Source organism: Indicator indicator, chromosome 17 (assembly GCF_027791375.1).
Source record: "Indicator indicator isolate 239-I01 chromosome 17, UM_Iind_1.1, whole genome shotgun sequence".
Classification (NCBI taxonomy): domain Eukaryota; kingdom Metazoa; phylum Chordata; class Aves; order Piciformes; family Indicatoridae; genus Indicator; species Indicator indicator.
In genome coordinates this window covers 9159992-9177764 of record NC_072026.1, presented here as the reverse complement: position 1 = coordinate 9177764, position 17773 = coordinate 9159992, and the positions used below count along the sequence as shown (strand labels likewise).

Below are 17773 nucleotides of genomic sequence, written 5' to 3'. Positions count from 1 at the left end.
TGTTTTTCACCAGATTTGTCTGTGCTGTCCCAATGTTTTCATGGCATTCAGCAAACATATATAATCATGAGCACAGCCACGCATGAGTGGCAGCCCTAGAGATGAATTGTTAGGCTCTCCTTGACAAATTTAAGCATAGCATGTGTTTTTGTACCACATCCATTAGGGCAGACAAATGGAAAATCCAGAGATGACTGCTCTGCAATTTAACAGTCACAGCATTTGGAGAAGGCTGATGTCTTCCTCATCACTGATGATGGGTCAGGCTTGGAAAAACCTAGAAAGCTCTCTAAAATCTAAAGCAATTGGAGCAAATGAGCCTAGCCATGTCATATTTAAAGGCAACTGCAAGTACAACCAGTGCTAATTCTTTGTCTCCAGGTCATGGGGATGACCTAGATGACTTCAGCCTAGAAGATGCCCTCCTTGACGTTGTCACCAAGCGACGTAAGTCACATTTACTTGTTCTTTTTTCGAAGAGGAGGAAACAAGCAGATGTTCATAGATGCCATTTGTTCTTTGGGGTCTGATGCTGGCGGGAGAGTGCTGGCAGGTATGGACTACCTCATCACCTCTGCTCAGCAAGCCCTTTAATACAGCATGTGGGAAGACCTGGAGGAAACATCCTACATCCACCTTGTGCAGTGGGAAGGCAGCGTTTCTCCAGGATGGAGTTCCAGCTGTGAGTAGAGGAAGAGCCAGCACTGTTCCCACAGCCTCCCCACAGCTGCTGCATCCCACTCTGGACTTCATCACATCAGCCCAGAATAAAAGCAGACAAAGGGTCTGCAGTTGGGTCTTATCAAACTGTACCAGCACACTGGAAATGAAGCCCAGCAGAAGCACTCTGGTATGCAGAGGCGCAAATGGAAATTCATGGGAGTAGAGCAGCCACAACTCTTGCTCATAATTTATTCATATACTTGTAATGCTAGCCACTATTAATAGATAGTGGTTTATAGGGGTGGAAAAAAATAAAAAGCAGCCCCTCCATAGGCTGAGTAGAGTGGGTTTTCAGCCCAGGGGTGGCCAGGGGAGCTGGGGTGTCACCAGGATTCCTCCAGCTGGCAGAGACCCTCCCCCATACATAATGCAGCACTGGAATTTGTCTGTCATATAACTAACAGACCAGGCAGGGAACAACAAAACGCTGGCAGCCTAGCCTTGTTTTTCACACTGTTCTGGACAGTATCTTTTCTTGCTCTGTTTACTGTTGTCTCCAGGAGTTTCCCTCAGAGCAGTTCATTGCAGCTCTCTGCTCTCTTTGTGGTGGGCTTGTGGCAGTGTTCAGCCCCAGCCTCAGGCACTGCAGAGCCCTGGGCTCAATCCTGCATGGAGCTGCAGCCTCTTGCCCTGGTGCATAGCAGTCCCACTCCATGCATCCACATGCTGTGTATGGTGGGTTTGGTGACTCTGGGCTCTAAGTTTACAGATGGTGGTCAACTGGAAAGCTTGCTGTAAAATCTTTGTCATTTATTTTCAAACCAGAAGTGACACATTTTTGGTGATGCCCATTACTAACATTTTCCTCCCATGATTTGTTTTGCCACAGCCACTCCCAAAGGCCCCAAGAAGCCGGCAAGTGGGACAGGTGAGACCTCCTCACATGTATCTCATTTAAGCACAGCAGATTTGCTTCTCATGGAGGTTGTAACCACAGGCTGCATGTATGCATCTGGGTGCTGCTGCTATAGCAGAGGCTTTGGGACACCTTTGCTTGCCCATAAGAGAGCTGGTAGCAGCATGCAGATGTGCACTCCTCCAGTACAGCTCAAGTAAATGCAATATTGATATTTCTGTCTGTGCTGCAGGCGAGTGGCAGTGGAGCATTTACAGCCACGGCTGAATTTTGCACACTTTGCAGTATCCTAATGGAAAAGACACAAATCATCCCTCAGCTACACAAGGGCTTTTGTTACTGGCTGCATGGCACCTGCTAGCTTTCCTTCCAGGAAGGAGCCCAGAGGATATTTTCCTTATTTTTTTCACTCCAAGGTACACCCAACCTCTACAGAAAGGCCCAGCTTAGTGGCATTTCCCAAAGCCAGGGAAAATTGTTTCTTCAGCTCTTTGTGCCTGTCAGATGTGCTGGCTGGTCAGCTCCACAGCACCTGCCCTGGCTGAGGAAGCTCCTTTAAATTCACCCAAGTTTGTCTGCTGGCAGCTCCTGTGGCGCAGTTCTGGCCAAACACACCTACTTAAATATAGAGCAGTCACAAGAGCTGAGGCTTGCTCAACCCCACCAGAGGAGCCCAAAATAAACTGCAGCAGGGGAGCACTCACAAGTGAATTCACTTGCCCTGCATGAAGATCTTGGCACAAATTTAAGCAAATCTGACTGTCCAGCTCCTTGGCCACTGTGATCTTTGCTTGGGACAAGAAAAGCCAAGTGCCAGAAGCATGCGCAGGGCTTCAGCGTTTGGGTCACAGCCCAGAGGAGAGGCCCTTGGAGCCAATAAACTCTCCCTGAGAAATGGACGCATGCTGAGGCTGAAGCTTCTTCCCCAGGGAGTGCTTCTCAGATGAGTGCTGGCACCAAAGGGCTCCCGTGGCAGCTTGCTCTGCTTTGGTCCGTGTCCTGTGCATGTGCTGCTCCGCCTGGTGTCACTCATGCTGACACAGGAGCTGGTGGCCTCAGGCCATGGTGCAGTGACTCTTGTGCAACACCCACGGGGCTGCTGTGCTGGGGAAGCGTCCTGAAAGCCTTACACCATCCCCATAACACTATGGGGGTTTTAACAATCCCTTCTCTCCCAAACAGGCTTTGATTTGGCTGATTACTTTGACACCACTCCGGCGACTACCACCAAGCCACCCAAGCCAGCTCCGAAGCCCTTCCCCAGGCCGGGGAAGCCAGGTACTGCAGAGCTCCCTGTGCCCTGGGGAGGGTGCATGTGTGCCCAGCTTTGGGGCCCTGGATGGGAAAAATGCTCCCTAAGGTAACCAGGAGCCATCCCAGCATCAGGGCAGCTGGGATCCAGCATTGACACTTGAGCTCCAGCAACAGGTGACTTCATAGGTTTAGGTTGGAAAAAGCCTGTTAAGATCACTTCCAACCTAGCCTAGCCCTGACAAGTCCACCATTAAACCATGTCCCTCAGCACCACAGTTATACATCTTTTATATACCTCCAGGGCTGGTGACTCCACCACTTTCCTGGGCAGCCTCTTCTAGGACTTGTCAACCCTTTCTGTGAAGCCCTCCTCTTGTCCTAAAGGTGGTCACCTTTTAAGGTCCTTAAAAGATGATCACATCCTCCTGCTCCACTGTTCATAGCAGAACTGGCAGAGGAGATGTGCTAGGAACACCATCATTGCCATTTTGCCATCCTCCTTTCCTTGCTGTCCCCATGCCCTGCCTGAGCCATATCAGAGGGCTTTGCCAAGCAGCATTTGTAAAATGCTGTTGGGTGGGAAGTTTCATCAACAGAGTAGCACATCCTTAGGATCTTTCCAGCAGTGCCTGGTCATGCTCTTGTGTGCCATGGGTAGCTGGCAGTGCCAGGCTGCCCTCGAGGTGGCAGAGCTCTCATGAGCTGGTGGTAACTTGTGTCCCACCTGGAGCATGTCTAGGGGGATTTTCTTGGTAGCTCTGCTTGTCCCCTTCTCAAATTCAAGCCCCACTGACATCAGGCCTGGTGCAGGGGATCTCATCACCCACATTGAGGGCTCAAGCATCCTCAGGGCACCAATGGGCAGGAAGTACCCCTGGTGTCAAGGGCAGCTGAAGTTGTGGAGAGACCAGAGCACTGAACTACCCCAGCACAGCCTCAGTCTCCCTGCGGGGAGGCAGCTCCCCTCCCAGGGCAATGTCATGCTGAGCTCTTGGTTTTATCCTTCCCTTCAGACAACAGCTTTTGGGATGTCATCCACACCACCACAACCAAGCAGCCAAAAACTACAAGGGCTCCCCTCAAGCATAACCCAGGTGAGTGTGAGCTCCCCAGTCCCCATGGCTTTGCCCTGGCTTCACTACTGCACAGACAGAGGCTTTGGGATGGGCCACGACAGTGGCACTGCCACACTTTGCCCCCTCTGTTCACATCAGACATCTTGGAAAACAAAACCCCCACACAGCAGACAGAGCAGCTCAGCACTACCCTGCACTTCCCTCAGGGGCCTTGGTGGATCCTGCAGGCTTGCTGTCCTCCCTAGCGTGGCACAGTGCACCATGGCACAGCACAATAGCTGCTGTGTTGGAGCTGGGCTGCTCAGGGTGCCAACTGGGGAGCAATGACACCAAGCTGTCAAGGCTCAGGCAGCTCTAGCCTGTGTGCTGGCACAGCACAGCTACCTCCTTCCCCTCCACTGCTGGGACATGGGGAGCACCTGCTTGGCTCTGACATTTCCTACCCAGCCTGATTTTTCTGACTGCCTGGTACTCAAGCCACAGTGTGACCCTTTCTGTGGAAAGAACATGGCTTTTCTCACCTCCCACAGTGGTGCAGGGACATGAAACAGGATGAGTTTGGAAGATCTGCAGAGCAAAACTAGGAGGTGCTTCTGTCAGGGGGCTTCATCCCTTTCACCAGCACTTTTCCCTGACCAAGCTAAGCATTCCCTTGATTAATTCATTTATTGCAGAGTCCCTTAGCACTGCTAACACCCATGTTGTTTCCTAGGAAAGAATCCTATGGATTTTGACTTGGCTGATGCCCTTGATGATAAAAACGATGGGAAAGATGCTGGGAGACCGAATGTAAAGCCAGGTGAAGGTATGTTGATTTCCCCTCTCTGTGCTGCCTGCCACCAGGACCTGCTGGAGATCCTGCCCTGCCCCTCCACAGAACACACTCTCACTGCCAGGCACCATCCCTGCCAAGTGACAGCGTAAGGAGAAACCCAGGGGCTTCCCTGCCCGAGGCACCTGACTGCAGCCAGCACTGCTGCCTCTTCACAGCCCGCATAGAGGAGGGGAAGGTTTGCCTTCCTGCAAGGAAGGGGCCCCCACCTCAGTGGTCCTTGGCAGGGAGGGGCTCTGTCTAATGAACTGTTGCCTGTCTGCAGGTTTCTTTCCCAGGGTCTCTTCTGACCCATTAAAATACGGTGATCATGTTAAGTTCCCCCTTGTCCACATACCTGACAGCTATTTAACCAAGGGCATGTGCTGCTGGGGTTCACAGCCATTGCCAAGACATAAATCTGGAGCAGGCTGAAGGCCTGGCCTAGCACACACTACGGGCTGGGAGAGGTTTTTTCCATCTCTAAAAGACTCTGGTAAATGAATCACTTGTCTGCCAGGATTGTTCCCTTGAGCACTTGAGCTGGAAAACAGACTTTGCATGGCTGGTTTATTGATGTATACCCTGCTCACACGTGTAATTAATAGTCAGATATTTTATTAGAGTGTCTTAACTAGGTGACTTGTCTGCACTTTGATATTCTGGGCTTGTTGAGGTTTCAGACCCCTGCAGCAAAGGTTGAGGTGTTGAACTGCTGGAACGTGGCAGCTGTCACAAACCAGCACAGGATTCCCCTGGCCTTGCTGCGCCCTGGGCTGCCTCAGGCCTCTCCGAGTTCTGCGAGAGTCAGGGGTGTTTCTCTTTGTACACTCATTACTAAGACCATAAATCTGGTTTTTGTGGGAAGCTGGTGAATAAGGCAGTCTCTTCCAGGCTGTTAAGGCAAAGTTAACCTTTCCCAAAGCACAGCATCAGAGAAGGAGGCTTTTGCTGGCTCTTTGTTTGATCTCTTCTCTCATCATGCATGTTGCTGCACTATGAAGATCCCTCTGGGACTAGGACCACTCATTCAGCTGCTGATGCCCAGGCTATGCTTCTCTGAGCCTGCCCTGCACAACATTCCCTCTACAACCATGTCCAAGACATATTTTTCACCTGTACCAAGATGCTCAGTTCTTCCACTAGACCTGCTTTTTTCTTTTGGGAAGAAGCAGAGTCAGGTCCCTGCCTGCAGGACCCTGGGATGATCTGTCTGGCTGACTGGGAGGCCACTGGTTTAAATGAGCATGCTTACCCCTGCTCTGGGCCTTGCTGCACACACAGCTCTTCAAAATAGCAGAGAGTTCTAGAGGAAACAATCAAATGACAGGAGCCTCTGTCTGCCCAGCAGAGGAGCATTTCCCCAGGAACAAGGGTGTGTGATGCTCACAGATGACCCTGACCCAGAATCCCCCAAAAGTCTTGTTTCCAGGCCCTGTCCATCCAAAGGCTATTTCCCCTTCCTGCTGTGTTGTTTTCTAGGCAGCTCTGGTTGCATTTTTCTCCTTTGGGAAGGAGGCTTTGGTGTTTTGCTGGGACAATTTGTGCAGGTTAAGAGGCTAAACTCCCCCTGCAGTCATGAAGTCCATGAAGCCCATGGCCACTACTTCCCACTGGGGCCATGTCTCCCTTTGGGGGCCAACCACCATTTGTTGCTGTTTTTTTTAAAGTCTTTACAGACAGTGACCTGGAGGACATTGTGGACGGTGGCTACAGCCCGGATAAGAAGAAGGGTAAGCAGTGACCTATGTACATTTGGTTCCTTTAGCAGCCACAGCTTGGGCAATAATCCCTGTGTCAGCCACACTCCTAGAAACCACCTTGAGCAGAGTACTGCTCATCTCTGATGGCTACGGAGGTCTCAGTTGTGGGGCTGGAGCCAGGGGCACATTTCTGGCCTCCATGGCCACACCTCATGCCAGCATTTGGAGGAGTGTATTTTTGATCTCAGAAAGGCTCTGCAGCCACCAGGGCAGATGGGAGCTGCACCTTCCCATCCACCTTGAAAACAGATGTCCGACCCTATGCCATGGGAGAGCACAAGCCTTTGTTTGCTTTCCACTATGCAACCACCAATGGTTGAAACAGGGCAGGAAAACAGCAAGGGTGTGATAAGCTTGCACATTTGTAAGGATCCACAGCATTAAATGTTAAAAGCAGTTGAGAAAAGAGATGAACATCACAAAGCCAATCAACAATTAATGAATCCCCGTGCCAAGGACAAATTGCATTGGAGACATTAATACAGTGCTGACCTGCTTCCATAAATTCAGGAGGCAAGTGACTCAGTGGGGACTGAAGCTTGCAGCAGGAGTAGTTTCTCCTCCCAGCCCTGTTTCTCCAGGGAAGGTGATTTTAAAATAGACTTCAAGCCAAGTGAAGATCCCCTGACATTATGGAGCTTAGCCAGTCACCTCTCTGATGGCACAAGTGTGCTGTGTAACTATCTGACAGCGTTTCATTTATCTGCTCTTTACACCAACAGTGGCATGGGGCAAGGGTGAGGTTAGCAGGCAGAGGTGTCCTCTGCAGAGGCTCCTCCCAAAGCTCCCCCAGGCACACATGGTGGTGGAGAGAAGCAGCTTCAGACCCCTCTGAGAAACAACGAGGAGTCACTCTGGGCAGCCAGGCAGAGGTGTGGGGCAGCAGAGACATTGCACCCCATGGGATAATGCGTTTACTCCCCAGCCTGGATCTGCCCCTGGGGCCAGGTTGCTGCCCCTTTCCCTGCTCCCTCTCAGGCTGCCTGGCACAGAGGTGGAGGGAGCAGAAGGATGTGGGGCCACTGACAGGCTCATGTCTCTTGCAGGTGATGGGGGTAGCACCGACAACGACTACGGAGGTAGGTACCACCAGGGCCAGGGGGTTGGTGGTGTGCCGGGCTGGGTGGTGTGTGCACCCCTGCTGCACAGCACCCTGCTGCACAGCACCCTGCTGCACAGCACCCTGCTGCACAGCACCCTGCTCTCTGCACCCACAGGCACAGCGGTGGAGACAGGGACGATCGCCGGCATTGCCAGCGGCCTGGCCATGGCACTCATCGGGGCTGTCTCCAGCTACATCTCCTACCAGCAGAAGAAGTTCTGCTTCAGCATCCAGCGTGAGTCCCCCCACATCGAGTACCTCGGGGGTACAGAGTAAACACCCACCCAATGTGACCCCTGAATCCCACTGCCATTTTCCAGCCTGGAGACAGGAAAGGCTGTCAGGCATCTGGTGACACAGAGCTGGCAGAGCAAAGCGCAGCCATGGATTATGAAGCACCCCTGCCTGGTCAGGCATTGCACAGGCAGAGACCCACCAGCACCAACATCCTCAGCACCACTGCCACTCCACAGTCTGTGCACAGCCCCTCACACAGCCAGCCACAGACAAAGATGAACATGCTGACACCAAATAGGATAAATATGGGGAAAAAAAAACCCACCCACACCACCCCAAAACAACCCAAAAACTCACCTAAAGTTTCAGCAAGAGGTAAAAACTCACCAGGCAGAAGTGAAGGAAACTGAAGAAGCACCTGCCAGCTGTGAGTGATACAGCCCAGCCCACAGTCCTGCAGCCATCACTGCAATTAAGGGCGAATTAAGCAGCAAAGCTTCATGCTCTCATGAGACACCTTGTGCATCAGCTGCTCCATAAAGCTACTTGGAGTAAGGGTGCCCTGACAGCCTCACCTCACAGCACCAGCCTGGCCATGGTGGGCTCCTGCAGCCCGTTACAGGGTGGCTGTAAACAGATGCAAAAAACCTCTTTTTAAATTCATCAGCTGAAATCTGCAAGTCACCTTTGCTTTGGGGGGAAGGGTGTTTGGGGTTGGAAGTTTCTGCTGGAATGCTGCTATTTTCCCAGTTGTGCCTGAGACAAACAGGAGCATTTTGGTAAATTAGATCAGCGGGAAAAGTCAAATGAATGTGATGGAATGAAACACCCTTGTATATTCCCCCCACTTAAATGATATTTTGGCAAGAATAAATAATTAAAAAAAAAGAGAGTAAAGGCTTTGATGAGGGGGAAGCTGAGAGACACAAAGCCCCAGAAAGGCAGCAGGAAATTAAAGTTAATTATAAAGGAGGATTAATTTAAGCCATCAGACATGGCATGCTGGGCTAATGTCAGGCCTTAGATGCATTGCAATGCATGACAGAAATCTAAGAGCCGTCAGCTACTGCAGAAGTGGATTTTTATTGAAGAACATAAATTGCATTTGGTGTTATCCCAGCAAAACACGTCTTGGAGCAGGCAGCAGTGCTGTGTGATGACCACACCCTTCAAGCACAGAGGGACAGGCTCAGCTTTTTTCACTGCCCAGGTGTCCTGTGGTGGCCAGGCTGTGGCTCCATTGCTGTTTTTGAGCCTCTTCTGACCAGCATTTGCTGGTTCCTCTAAAGGATGAATACGATGCTGACTAATGTTCTTATCCCACTTTAATTTCTTACACCACGTCTGCTGTGCCCTGGGCTATGGCTCAGCCTCTCCCTGTTCCTCTGTCCTAAGACACTTTGCTGTGCCCAGGCAGAACAGGAGTCGTAAGTGCTGCTCTGGCAGGTCCCCTCCTGCCTCCACAGCTTGGCCAGCCACAGACTGCAGTGCTTGTGCTGGCATGGAGGTTCCTTTAGTCAGTTGCAGAAAATTTTATTCTCTCCTGTGCCTTGGTGGCAGCAGCTGCCCCATTGCTGCATGAGGGCTCCCATTGCACTGTTTGCTTTGGCTCCAGCACTGCTCCCTGCCTTCCTCTTTCCCCATGAGATACAAACGAGCCCTGTCAAAACCTGCTGGTAGGACATAGTGGGTCCCTTCCACACTTTGTGCTGGTTTTGGATGCATATGAAGTTTAGATGCCTAAAAGTGCCTGGCCACAGTATGGACTGCCTCAGGCCCTACCCCATCCTGCTCCCTCCCTAACAGCAGTTAACACAGGAATTCTGTCTCTGCCTCTCTCCAGAAAGGTCCTAGAGAAGCTACAGAGCACGGGTGAGGTGTGGTGATGCATCGTAAACAGTCTTTACTCAATCTTTTGCAACTCTGATCTGGACCATGGTGATCAGAGCCACCTCCTTTCCTTTGCACACCCTCTCTCTGCCACCTTGCAGCCACCTGCTTCCCCTCCAGCCTTGCCTGTTTGCCTAGGCTGCACTTGTTGCAAACACTGGAGACTTCTTTGCATTTAAATAATGGACTTATTCAGGATTTGCCACCCCACTGGGATCCTGCTTCATCACCACGGCCCAGCTTCTTGCAGCTCTGCATAGCTTAGCTCTTAATGAGAACTACACCATCTATCTGTGCTGAGCTGCAGCTTCTGCTACACAGCAGCCCTGTCCAGAAGCTGCAGCTCCTCCATGCACTTCTCCAGGCTGAGTCTTAGCACAGCAATTAGCCTTGCTGCCTCACATGAGAAAGATGAAGCAAGAGACTCAGAAAAAGGGTCTGCTGCTAGAAGCTCTGCCTTCTAGGTAAGTCTGTGTGGTCACTTGAAAATCCAGCAACAATTCCTCAGCACTGTGTGTGGTTTACTGGCATTTCTATACTGCTGTTAATGCAGAGGAGGCTGCAAAACGGTATCTTGGCTTTTATAGCAGCTAGGCCCTGTTAGCAGGGGCTTTAAGGCAAGGCATCAAAGCAAATAATTTTTACTTTCTACCTGCCCAGCTCACTTTCTTTATTGTTACTTCTCAGAGGGACTTAATACGGAGTACGTGAAAGGAGAAAACATGGAAGCTGTTGTAAGCGAGGAACCCCAAGGTGAGACCCTGGCATTTCTTACCCTGTCTGCATCCAGCCACAAAAGCAGCTTTACTCAGGGACTTTCTTAACGTCCCTTGTGCTGTACTGAGTCGCTGCATCTCTTTGATGAAGACACCACTTAGGTGATGCTGCAGCTTTTTGTGAAACACCCACCACCGGGTTTCCCCCCCTCCTTTATTGCACACAAAGCCATGGTAAGAGACCAAGGAGCTCATGCTGCAAATGCTGGCAGTTAATATTTAGCTTTCATGTTTTCAGCCATCAAGAGTGGCTTATACAAGAAAATCATGATCCTTCTTTCCTAAGATAATTGAGGCTGTGACAAAGGCTTTTCCACTGTCACATACAACCAGCCAGTACTGGGCACCCGTTGCTTGCACTCTGGTTCCATTGTGTGCTATTGTACTCATCATGTGTTGTGTTTGTTGTTTTTTTTTCTCTCCCTAGTTAAATATTCAGTACTGCAAACACAGTCAGCAGAACCACCAAAACAAGACAGTGCGAAGATGTAAAAGCATGACCTGGGGCTAGAAAGGAATCAGTCAGCAGCAAACGGAGATCTTACATGCTTGTAATTTAGCTTATTATTTAATTTGACTCCAAAGCTTTTTAATGTGTACTTAGGCTTGAACTGGCTTCTTACTGCTCTAGGCTTTAGGGTTAGAGTGGTAGCATTTGTGTCTTTTTTGGTAAAGAGGTATTATGTTTACAGCAAAGTCGTAGTGTAGGTTTCACATCTGGTTGTATGCAAACCAAACAGAAGGTGCCTCAGTAGTGGTCAATTTTAATTAAGGGACAAGGGGTTTTTTGAGGAGTTGAAGAGCTTACAGTATTGAGGACAGTGAAGTGCCTGTATGTAGCAATCCAAAGCCAACCATGGGAAGATTCTTGCTCCCACAATCCAGGAGGAAATGATCAACAACCTATTGTGCCTCTTAGATGTGCACAAGTCTATGGGACTGGATGGGATCCACCAGAGGGTACTTAAGGAGCTGGAAGATGTGCTCACCAAGCCACTCACCATTATTTGTCAACAGTCCTGGCTACCTGGGCAGGTTCCAGCTGACTGGAGGCTAGGTAATGTGACAGCCATCTACAAGAAGGGCCAAAAGGATGATCCAGGCAACTACAGGCCTGTCAGTCTGACCTTGGTGCCAGGAAAGGACAATAAGGTGACACACCTAGTGGATGAGGGAAGTGCCATGGACATTGTCTACCTGGACTTTAGTAAAACCTTTGACACCGTCTACCTGCGTTGTCACCGAAATGAAAACTCTGTTTGGATGTTTTCAAGGGCAGGTTCAGCTCTCATTCTCACTAGAACATATTACAGATTTAATGCAAAAGAAAATAAAGGAGGTGTCTCTTAGAAGTTGTAATGTTCACTATCACAAGAGAGGTCAAGCTTAGCAAGACTGGGTGAGGCACTTAGTGCCATGGTTTAGTTGATTGGACAGGGCTGGATGATAGGTTGGACCGGATGATCTTGGAGGTCTCTTCCAACCTGTTTGATTCTATGATTCTAAGATGCACTCTGGCATCTGAGGCAGCAAAAGGATATCAAGCCTCATCCTTTGTGTCACTTGCTAACCTTTGAAAGAGGCAGAATCTCCTGAGAGAATGGTGCTCCACTGCTGTCCTGGGTGGGGTTCCTGCAGCCTTCTGGGAAGCACCAGGCTGTGAGCAGCACTGATGCCCCCACCCCGATCCCTGTGAGCAAGAGCTCCTTAGTGCTGTGGAACCAGTATCAAGACCTGACCTTCGGTATCTTGCAAGAACTTGTGTCTATGTTTTTAATTCCTCCCCAGCCCTTTTTTATCACTGCTAAAATGTGATACTGCCACTTTCTGATACATTTATCCAAATCCATGACTGCTTAAAAAAGCATGCTCTCAAGTGAAGGAAAATACACGTCACAAGGTGTAAAAGGTACTCACTGTTCATATATAAACCTGGAATGTTTGCATTTTGTACTGTTTTGCAAATCCCACATTGTGTGAATGTATATATATTTAAGCAAAAAAAAAAAAAAAAAAAAGAGCTTTTCAGTTTGATGTACAAATTCACAGTTTTCAGGTAGACACAACTTAGAGAAGGCCTGGCCAGGAGGTGAATCAGCCTAGGAGAATCGCTGCCTAATAGCTCCATTTGAAAGGAAATTGCCTACTGGCATGGTTAAGTATTTTGCAATAGCTGCACAATTCTTTATGCTCTTTTTAACACTTGCATTTTTAAAGCCTTACACTGGCTCTAGCAGAACAGCCACGGGGTTGTGAGAGAGATGAGTTCTAGGGATAAATGGTGCCTCACGTATTCAGAACACAACAATACTGCTATCTATAAACTGCTGCTGCTTTGCTTTATGAGTGTGTTTGGATTAGAAAACAAAAAAATGTAATTATTGGTGGAAATAGAGCTGGGATGCACTTTGTGTTTGCTTACTCTTAGAGAAGGATTTTCATGGAGGAAGGATTCGGATCATCACAGCAGGAGCTCAGGTGTGGTAAAACCACACAGTGGAGTTTGGTGTCTCCATTACCAAGTACTATCTCTGGTTTTCTTTCTTAGCCAAATACATTTGAGAGCTGTAGCATGAAAAATGTTTCGAGAAAATTAGTGTAGGTGTTACACCACGGCACTCGTGATCACTAGGAGCCATTTTCCTGGCTTAGATCAAGCAACTGTAATTCCATTTCTCCTTTTGCCAGTGATGATGTTTTCTGTACTTGCAGTTCACTGGTTTTATAACATTCATTGTTGCCCTCCCTGTTTGTCTAGTGTACAGTGCAGTGGGGTGTTCTGGCACCTACCCCTCCTCCGGGAAGCTCTTACACAAGAACAGAGGAGAAGCAAGTATATAAATCACACAAAAAACCCCAAACAAAACAACCCAACAACCAACCAAAAAATAGCTGTTTCACTGAAAACACACACTCCACCCACACACACTTTTTAGAACTCAGAAGTAGCTTCTTTCCCCAGGGCCTTTTCTATGACTTTGGTGAACACTTAATGCCTTGGTGTAATTTCTGTGTATGAGGAAAGCCAGAAATGCCCAGTGAAAGGGAATACTTCCTCCAAAGTGTACAGTAGCAAAAGTCAAGATCTCTTTCTCTAGGATTTCAAATAGGACAATATCAACAAATACTGCACTGAAGAAATTAAACTTGGGTCTCCTCCTCAAAACTGGACAGAACTCTTAACATCTAAATTTCAGTAAAGGTTTAAATTGATTGCAGCTTTTCTCCTTCTCCATCTGAAGTGTCAGAGTGGTCTCTGAGATACAGGGAGTCTATACCTCATCTATATTTTAGGCATTACAGCAAGGGAGAGGACTCCTCTCTATTTTCCTAGTAGTGACCCAGGTTCTGAAACACCTGCTCCTCATTTAATTAGTAGCTCTTCTCTTTCAATTGGGATATGGAATTTTTAAAACTCCTGCCCTTAGGTTTTGTATACCTGGTATGAATTTCCTCATCCTTCATAAAAAGAGGCCGTAAAAGACTGGAAAATCAGGATGACTTTTTTTACATGAGTCCAAAAAATACATCTACAGTTGTCCTGAGAGCTTAGATACTACCTGTGTTGTGAGCTCTTTTTACTATCACACCTCCCTTCAGCTTACCTAAAGCTATTTTTAATAAAACAATTCCCTTAAGGTTTCTCAATTGCAAAGAAGGCAGAGAATTGGGAGGATTTAACCAGCTCCTTTTCTGGTGTTTATTCTGTCTGCTCCTTGCATTTTCCTTTGGCAATACTGTAGCAGTTCCTTTGACAATTAGCAATACTGTAGTAGTTTGTTCCTTTTAGATTCTTCAGTTGAGAATACTGACCTGAAATTCAGATTTTTTTGGCACTATAGACTCAAGTCATTTTCATGCAACCCCAGCAATGGACCCTTACAAGTGCTGCATCGTTGTTCTTTACTGATTTGATGTGGCAGAAGTGGAATAGGTCATAATACCATTTCAAGTTCTGAAAAAGTAAGGTGAATCAACAGGTTAAGGCTTTACAAATCTTCTGCAACAAAGGAGGTTCAGGAACAAATGAAGTTCAGAAACAAAGGTGTGAAATTAGAAAATCTTTGTCCTGAAAGCCTTACTTAAAAGCAAGGCATACTGTTTGCTGATGCAGAAGTGAGCTACACCAAATGAAAAGTTCAGTGTTGCACTGTTAAGGTTAGATTAATTTTGCTAAATGTGTATGTAGAGATTGTGGGGTAAAAATCAGAATTTGGCTACCATTGGAAAACACCAAATAAAACAAGTTGACTACTAAGACATTTTAGACTTGATTTTTTTTGTGGGTTTTGTTTGTGGGGGGGATTTTCCCCATATTGGAAGTTAACTGCAATGGTGGCCTACATCCTCTTTGTACATCACCTCTTCTGCAACTACAGAGATTCACAGATTGCATTGGGTTGGAAGGTCATCCTGCCCAAGCACCCTGCAGCGAGCAGGGACACCTCCAACTAGATCCAACTGGCAAGGGCCACACGGAGTCTGATCTTGAATGTCTCCAGGCACAAGGCCTCAACCACATCCTTCAGCAACCTGTTCCAGTATTTTACCACTCATTATGAAGAACTTCCTCCTTATGTCCAACCTAAACCTCCCACTGCTCTTTGTCATGTCACCACAAGCCCTTCCAAACACCACTGCCCCTTGTCCTATGACCACAAGCCCTGCTAAACACTCCTCCCACCAGCCTTCCTGTAGGTCCCATTCAGATACTGAAACATAGCTGTAAGGTCTTCCCTTCTCCAGCCCAAATTCTTTCAGCCTGTCTTCATAGGAGAGGTGCTCCAGCCCTCTGGTCATCTTTGTGATCCTCCTCTGGACCTGCTCTTTAGTACTGGGCAGCCCCAGAGCTGGACACTGACGACTTCATTTACAAAAGCAAAACAAAGTGGACTTGGTGAGAACACAAGTAATGTTATGACAACTTTAATGGTAAAAGTGAAGTATTTACACACATGTACACTTGCCGCAGGTCACTCAGCAGTGAAACTCCAGGTAGTGTCCTGCATCCCTGGCTGCCCTCGGCTCAGCTGGTTTTCCGTCTTTCCACTACCCCAGGTTTCCTGCACATCTCTCTGGATTTTCACATCCAGTAGATGACTCTCCCATGCATTTTCATGCAGTGCTTACTCTGTCAAAAAAAAGGTGGTTTACATTTTAAACTAGCTACTTCTGACTCATATTCCTTGTAGAAATAAAATTCTTTCTTTCCCACTGCCCCATATCTGGCACTCAGAAGATTTCTACTCTGATACCCACTCAGTTCAGCAGATGTGATCTCTCAGCAAACTGACATTCTTTTTCTTCTTTTTTTAACATAAACGCTTCAAGGGGAACACTCTAAATTGCCCGTTTACTTTGTCCTCTGCTGTGGGGCTCAAGGCACATGAATGAGAGCTGCCGATTCCTTATTTCCAGCTGGTTCTGCTGTTGCTAGATCCCGGTGTATGAATCAGTACAGCTTTTCTCAGAAAATAAGAAAAATCAAACACTTGGTTAAAGCTTTAACTCCTTGAGAGGAAGGCTGCCTACGCAGGGAACAAACCCAGGCAGACAGGAGTGTTTGCCAGCTTTAAAGCCTTCTTCCATTTTAATTAAAAACAAAAGAGTAGCTTTTATTTACAAAGAGGAAAAAATGTAATTCAGCTCTGAAAGAGGACTAAAATGGCTAAGTGTCAGATGCTGATGATTCACTAAACTTACTTTATAGCCAAATGATGTTTCATTTGGTTACCAAGGCTTCATCCCATTCTGGGACACTGAGTTGAGGTTGTTCTCCCTCTCACATGTCATTGATAATAGGAAAATCCCACAGATCAAATTTAACTGCTTGCTATTTCTGCACTAGCAGAGTCAAAAAAACAAAGCAAATGAAGATCCAGCTTTTGCATCAGAAGCTAATAGTTCTGGCCAATGTACACCATCAGGGAACAGCATTCTGCTCTCTCCTCAACCAGTTCAATACTGCTTAATTAAAAACTAAAAAATAACGACAGAAGTACTTGTTAATAGGAAAAAAACCCAAACAACCTAATTACCAGGGAGCAGACTGAGCAGTCAGCCACCTCTTCAATATAAAACTATGCTTTAACTAGCATCTATAAGCAATATGACACCTCTGAAAACTTCCATGCTAAGTACATCCTGAAACATCCATTGTGCTTACACATCTAACTCCCCCAAGTGCCCTCCCCACAGATCCGATGAACAGTCAGCTGCAGTAACTGGTGTTCTTCTACCAAAACTGTATGCTCAGATTTTAGCTCTAGGAATGTAGGCCTTCAAAATCTCAGAATGCCTGAGCTAATCCAGTCATCACTTTTACAATAATTATAGAGGAAATTTTGTGATTATTAGCACCAATAAAGAGAAAAACTTCAAAAGATTTTCGTTAGCACTGCATTTTCAAGATAATGTGCTTTAATATACAGTTAAAATGTCAAGGAAATCCCAAGTATGGAAGAGTTTAATTCAATACCAGCTCAACATATTTTGGCAATGTAAAATTCACTGCTGGCATCCTGTTCAGCAGAACTGTTTTTACAGGAAAACATTTTTTCATCTATTTATAAGAAGCCTGAGGTTGCTTAAGAGATGCAACACGACAAGCCTTCCTAACCTTTGTTCGTGTAGGTGAGTATCTAATATAGAAAGCATTCACTGTAACAAAAACCCATGTTGAAATACCCTGCACTGCACAGGAAACCTCTAAGGCTGGATACAGCACGACAGCCTTGCCAGCTGAAATCAGGCAAGTGCTCAGCAGCTCATCAACTACGTGTAACATACATGAATGCAGAGAAACAGAAAAGAGGCAGCCCCACAGTAAGCACAAACGTGCAGTTACAAATGATACCACAGGCAGTAAAAACCACAATTAGCACAGAGAATCAACTGGCTCTTAAGAGTGGGGCTTAGAACTTGGAACAGTACAAGCACGAGTCAAAAAGCAGAGCTGCAGTATCTAAGTAGCCTAAGGAGAAGAACCAAATTCTCATGAAACACAGCAAGGAAAACAATCCCAGGGAAACTCTCAGCAGGTACCACTTCTGGGCCTTCCAAGAAGACCACTGAATAATTTTTTTAAAGGCTGGATGTTATAGCAATCAAATGAATATTTGGAGAGGGGAGATGAAAGAAAGTTGGGAAAGTGTATTTTATAGAAGCCACAGTTAAACTATTCACTTTACAGGAAAAACGTGCTAGCAGCAACTTAAAAAAGAAAAAGCCAAGAGGCTTTATTTCAAGAAAACCAATTAAGATCATATTATTTAAAATCTTTGTC

At 47.2% G+C, this 17773-nt stretch overlaps 1 protein-coding gene across 1 annotated transcript; it reads left to right on the top strand.

Annotated features, from left to right (window-relative positions):
- The first annotated feature begins 326 nt into the window (after positions 1-326).
- CD99L2 (CD99 molecule like 2) lies at positions 327-12477 on the top strand. The gene is made up of 10 exons (XM_054388855.1): positions 327-447; positions 1553-1591; positions 2762-2857; positions 3847-3927; positions 4622-4714; positions 6391-6453; positions 7530-7562; positions 7701-7820; positions 10400-10465; positions 10916-12477. The coding sequence occupies exons 1-10, from the start codon at positions 327-329 to the stop codon at positions 10978-10980; spliced, it is 777 nt and encodes a 258-aa protein (XP_054244830.1). The 3' UTR covers positions 10981-12477.
- Positions 12478-17773: the final 5296 nt, after the last annotated feature.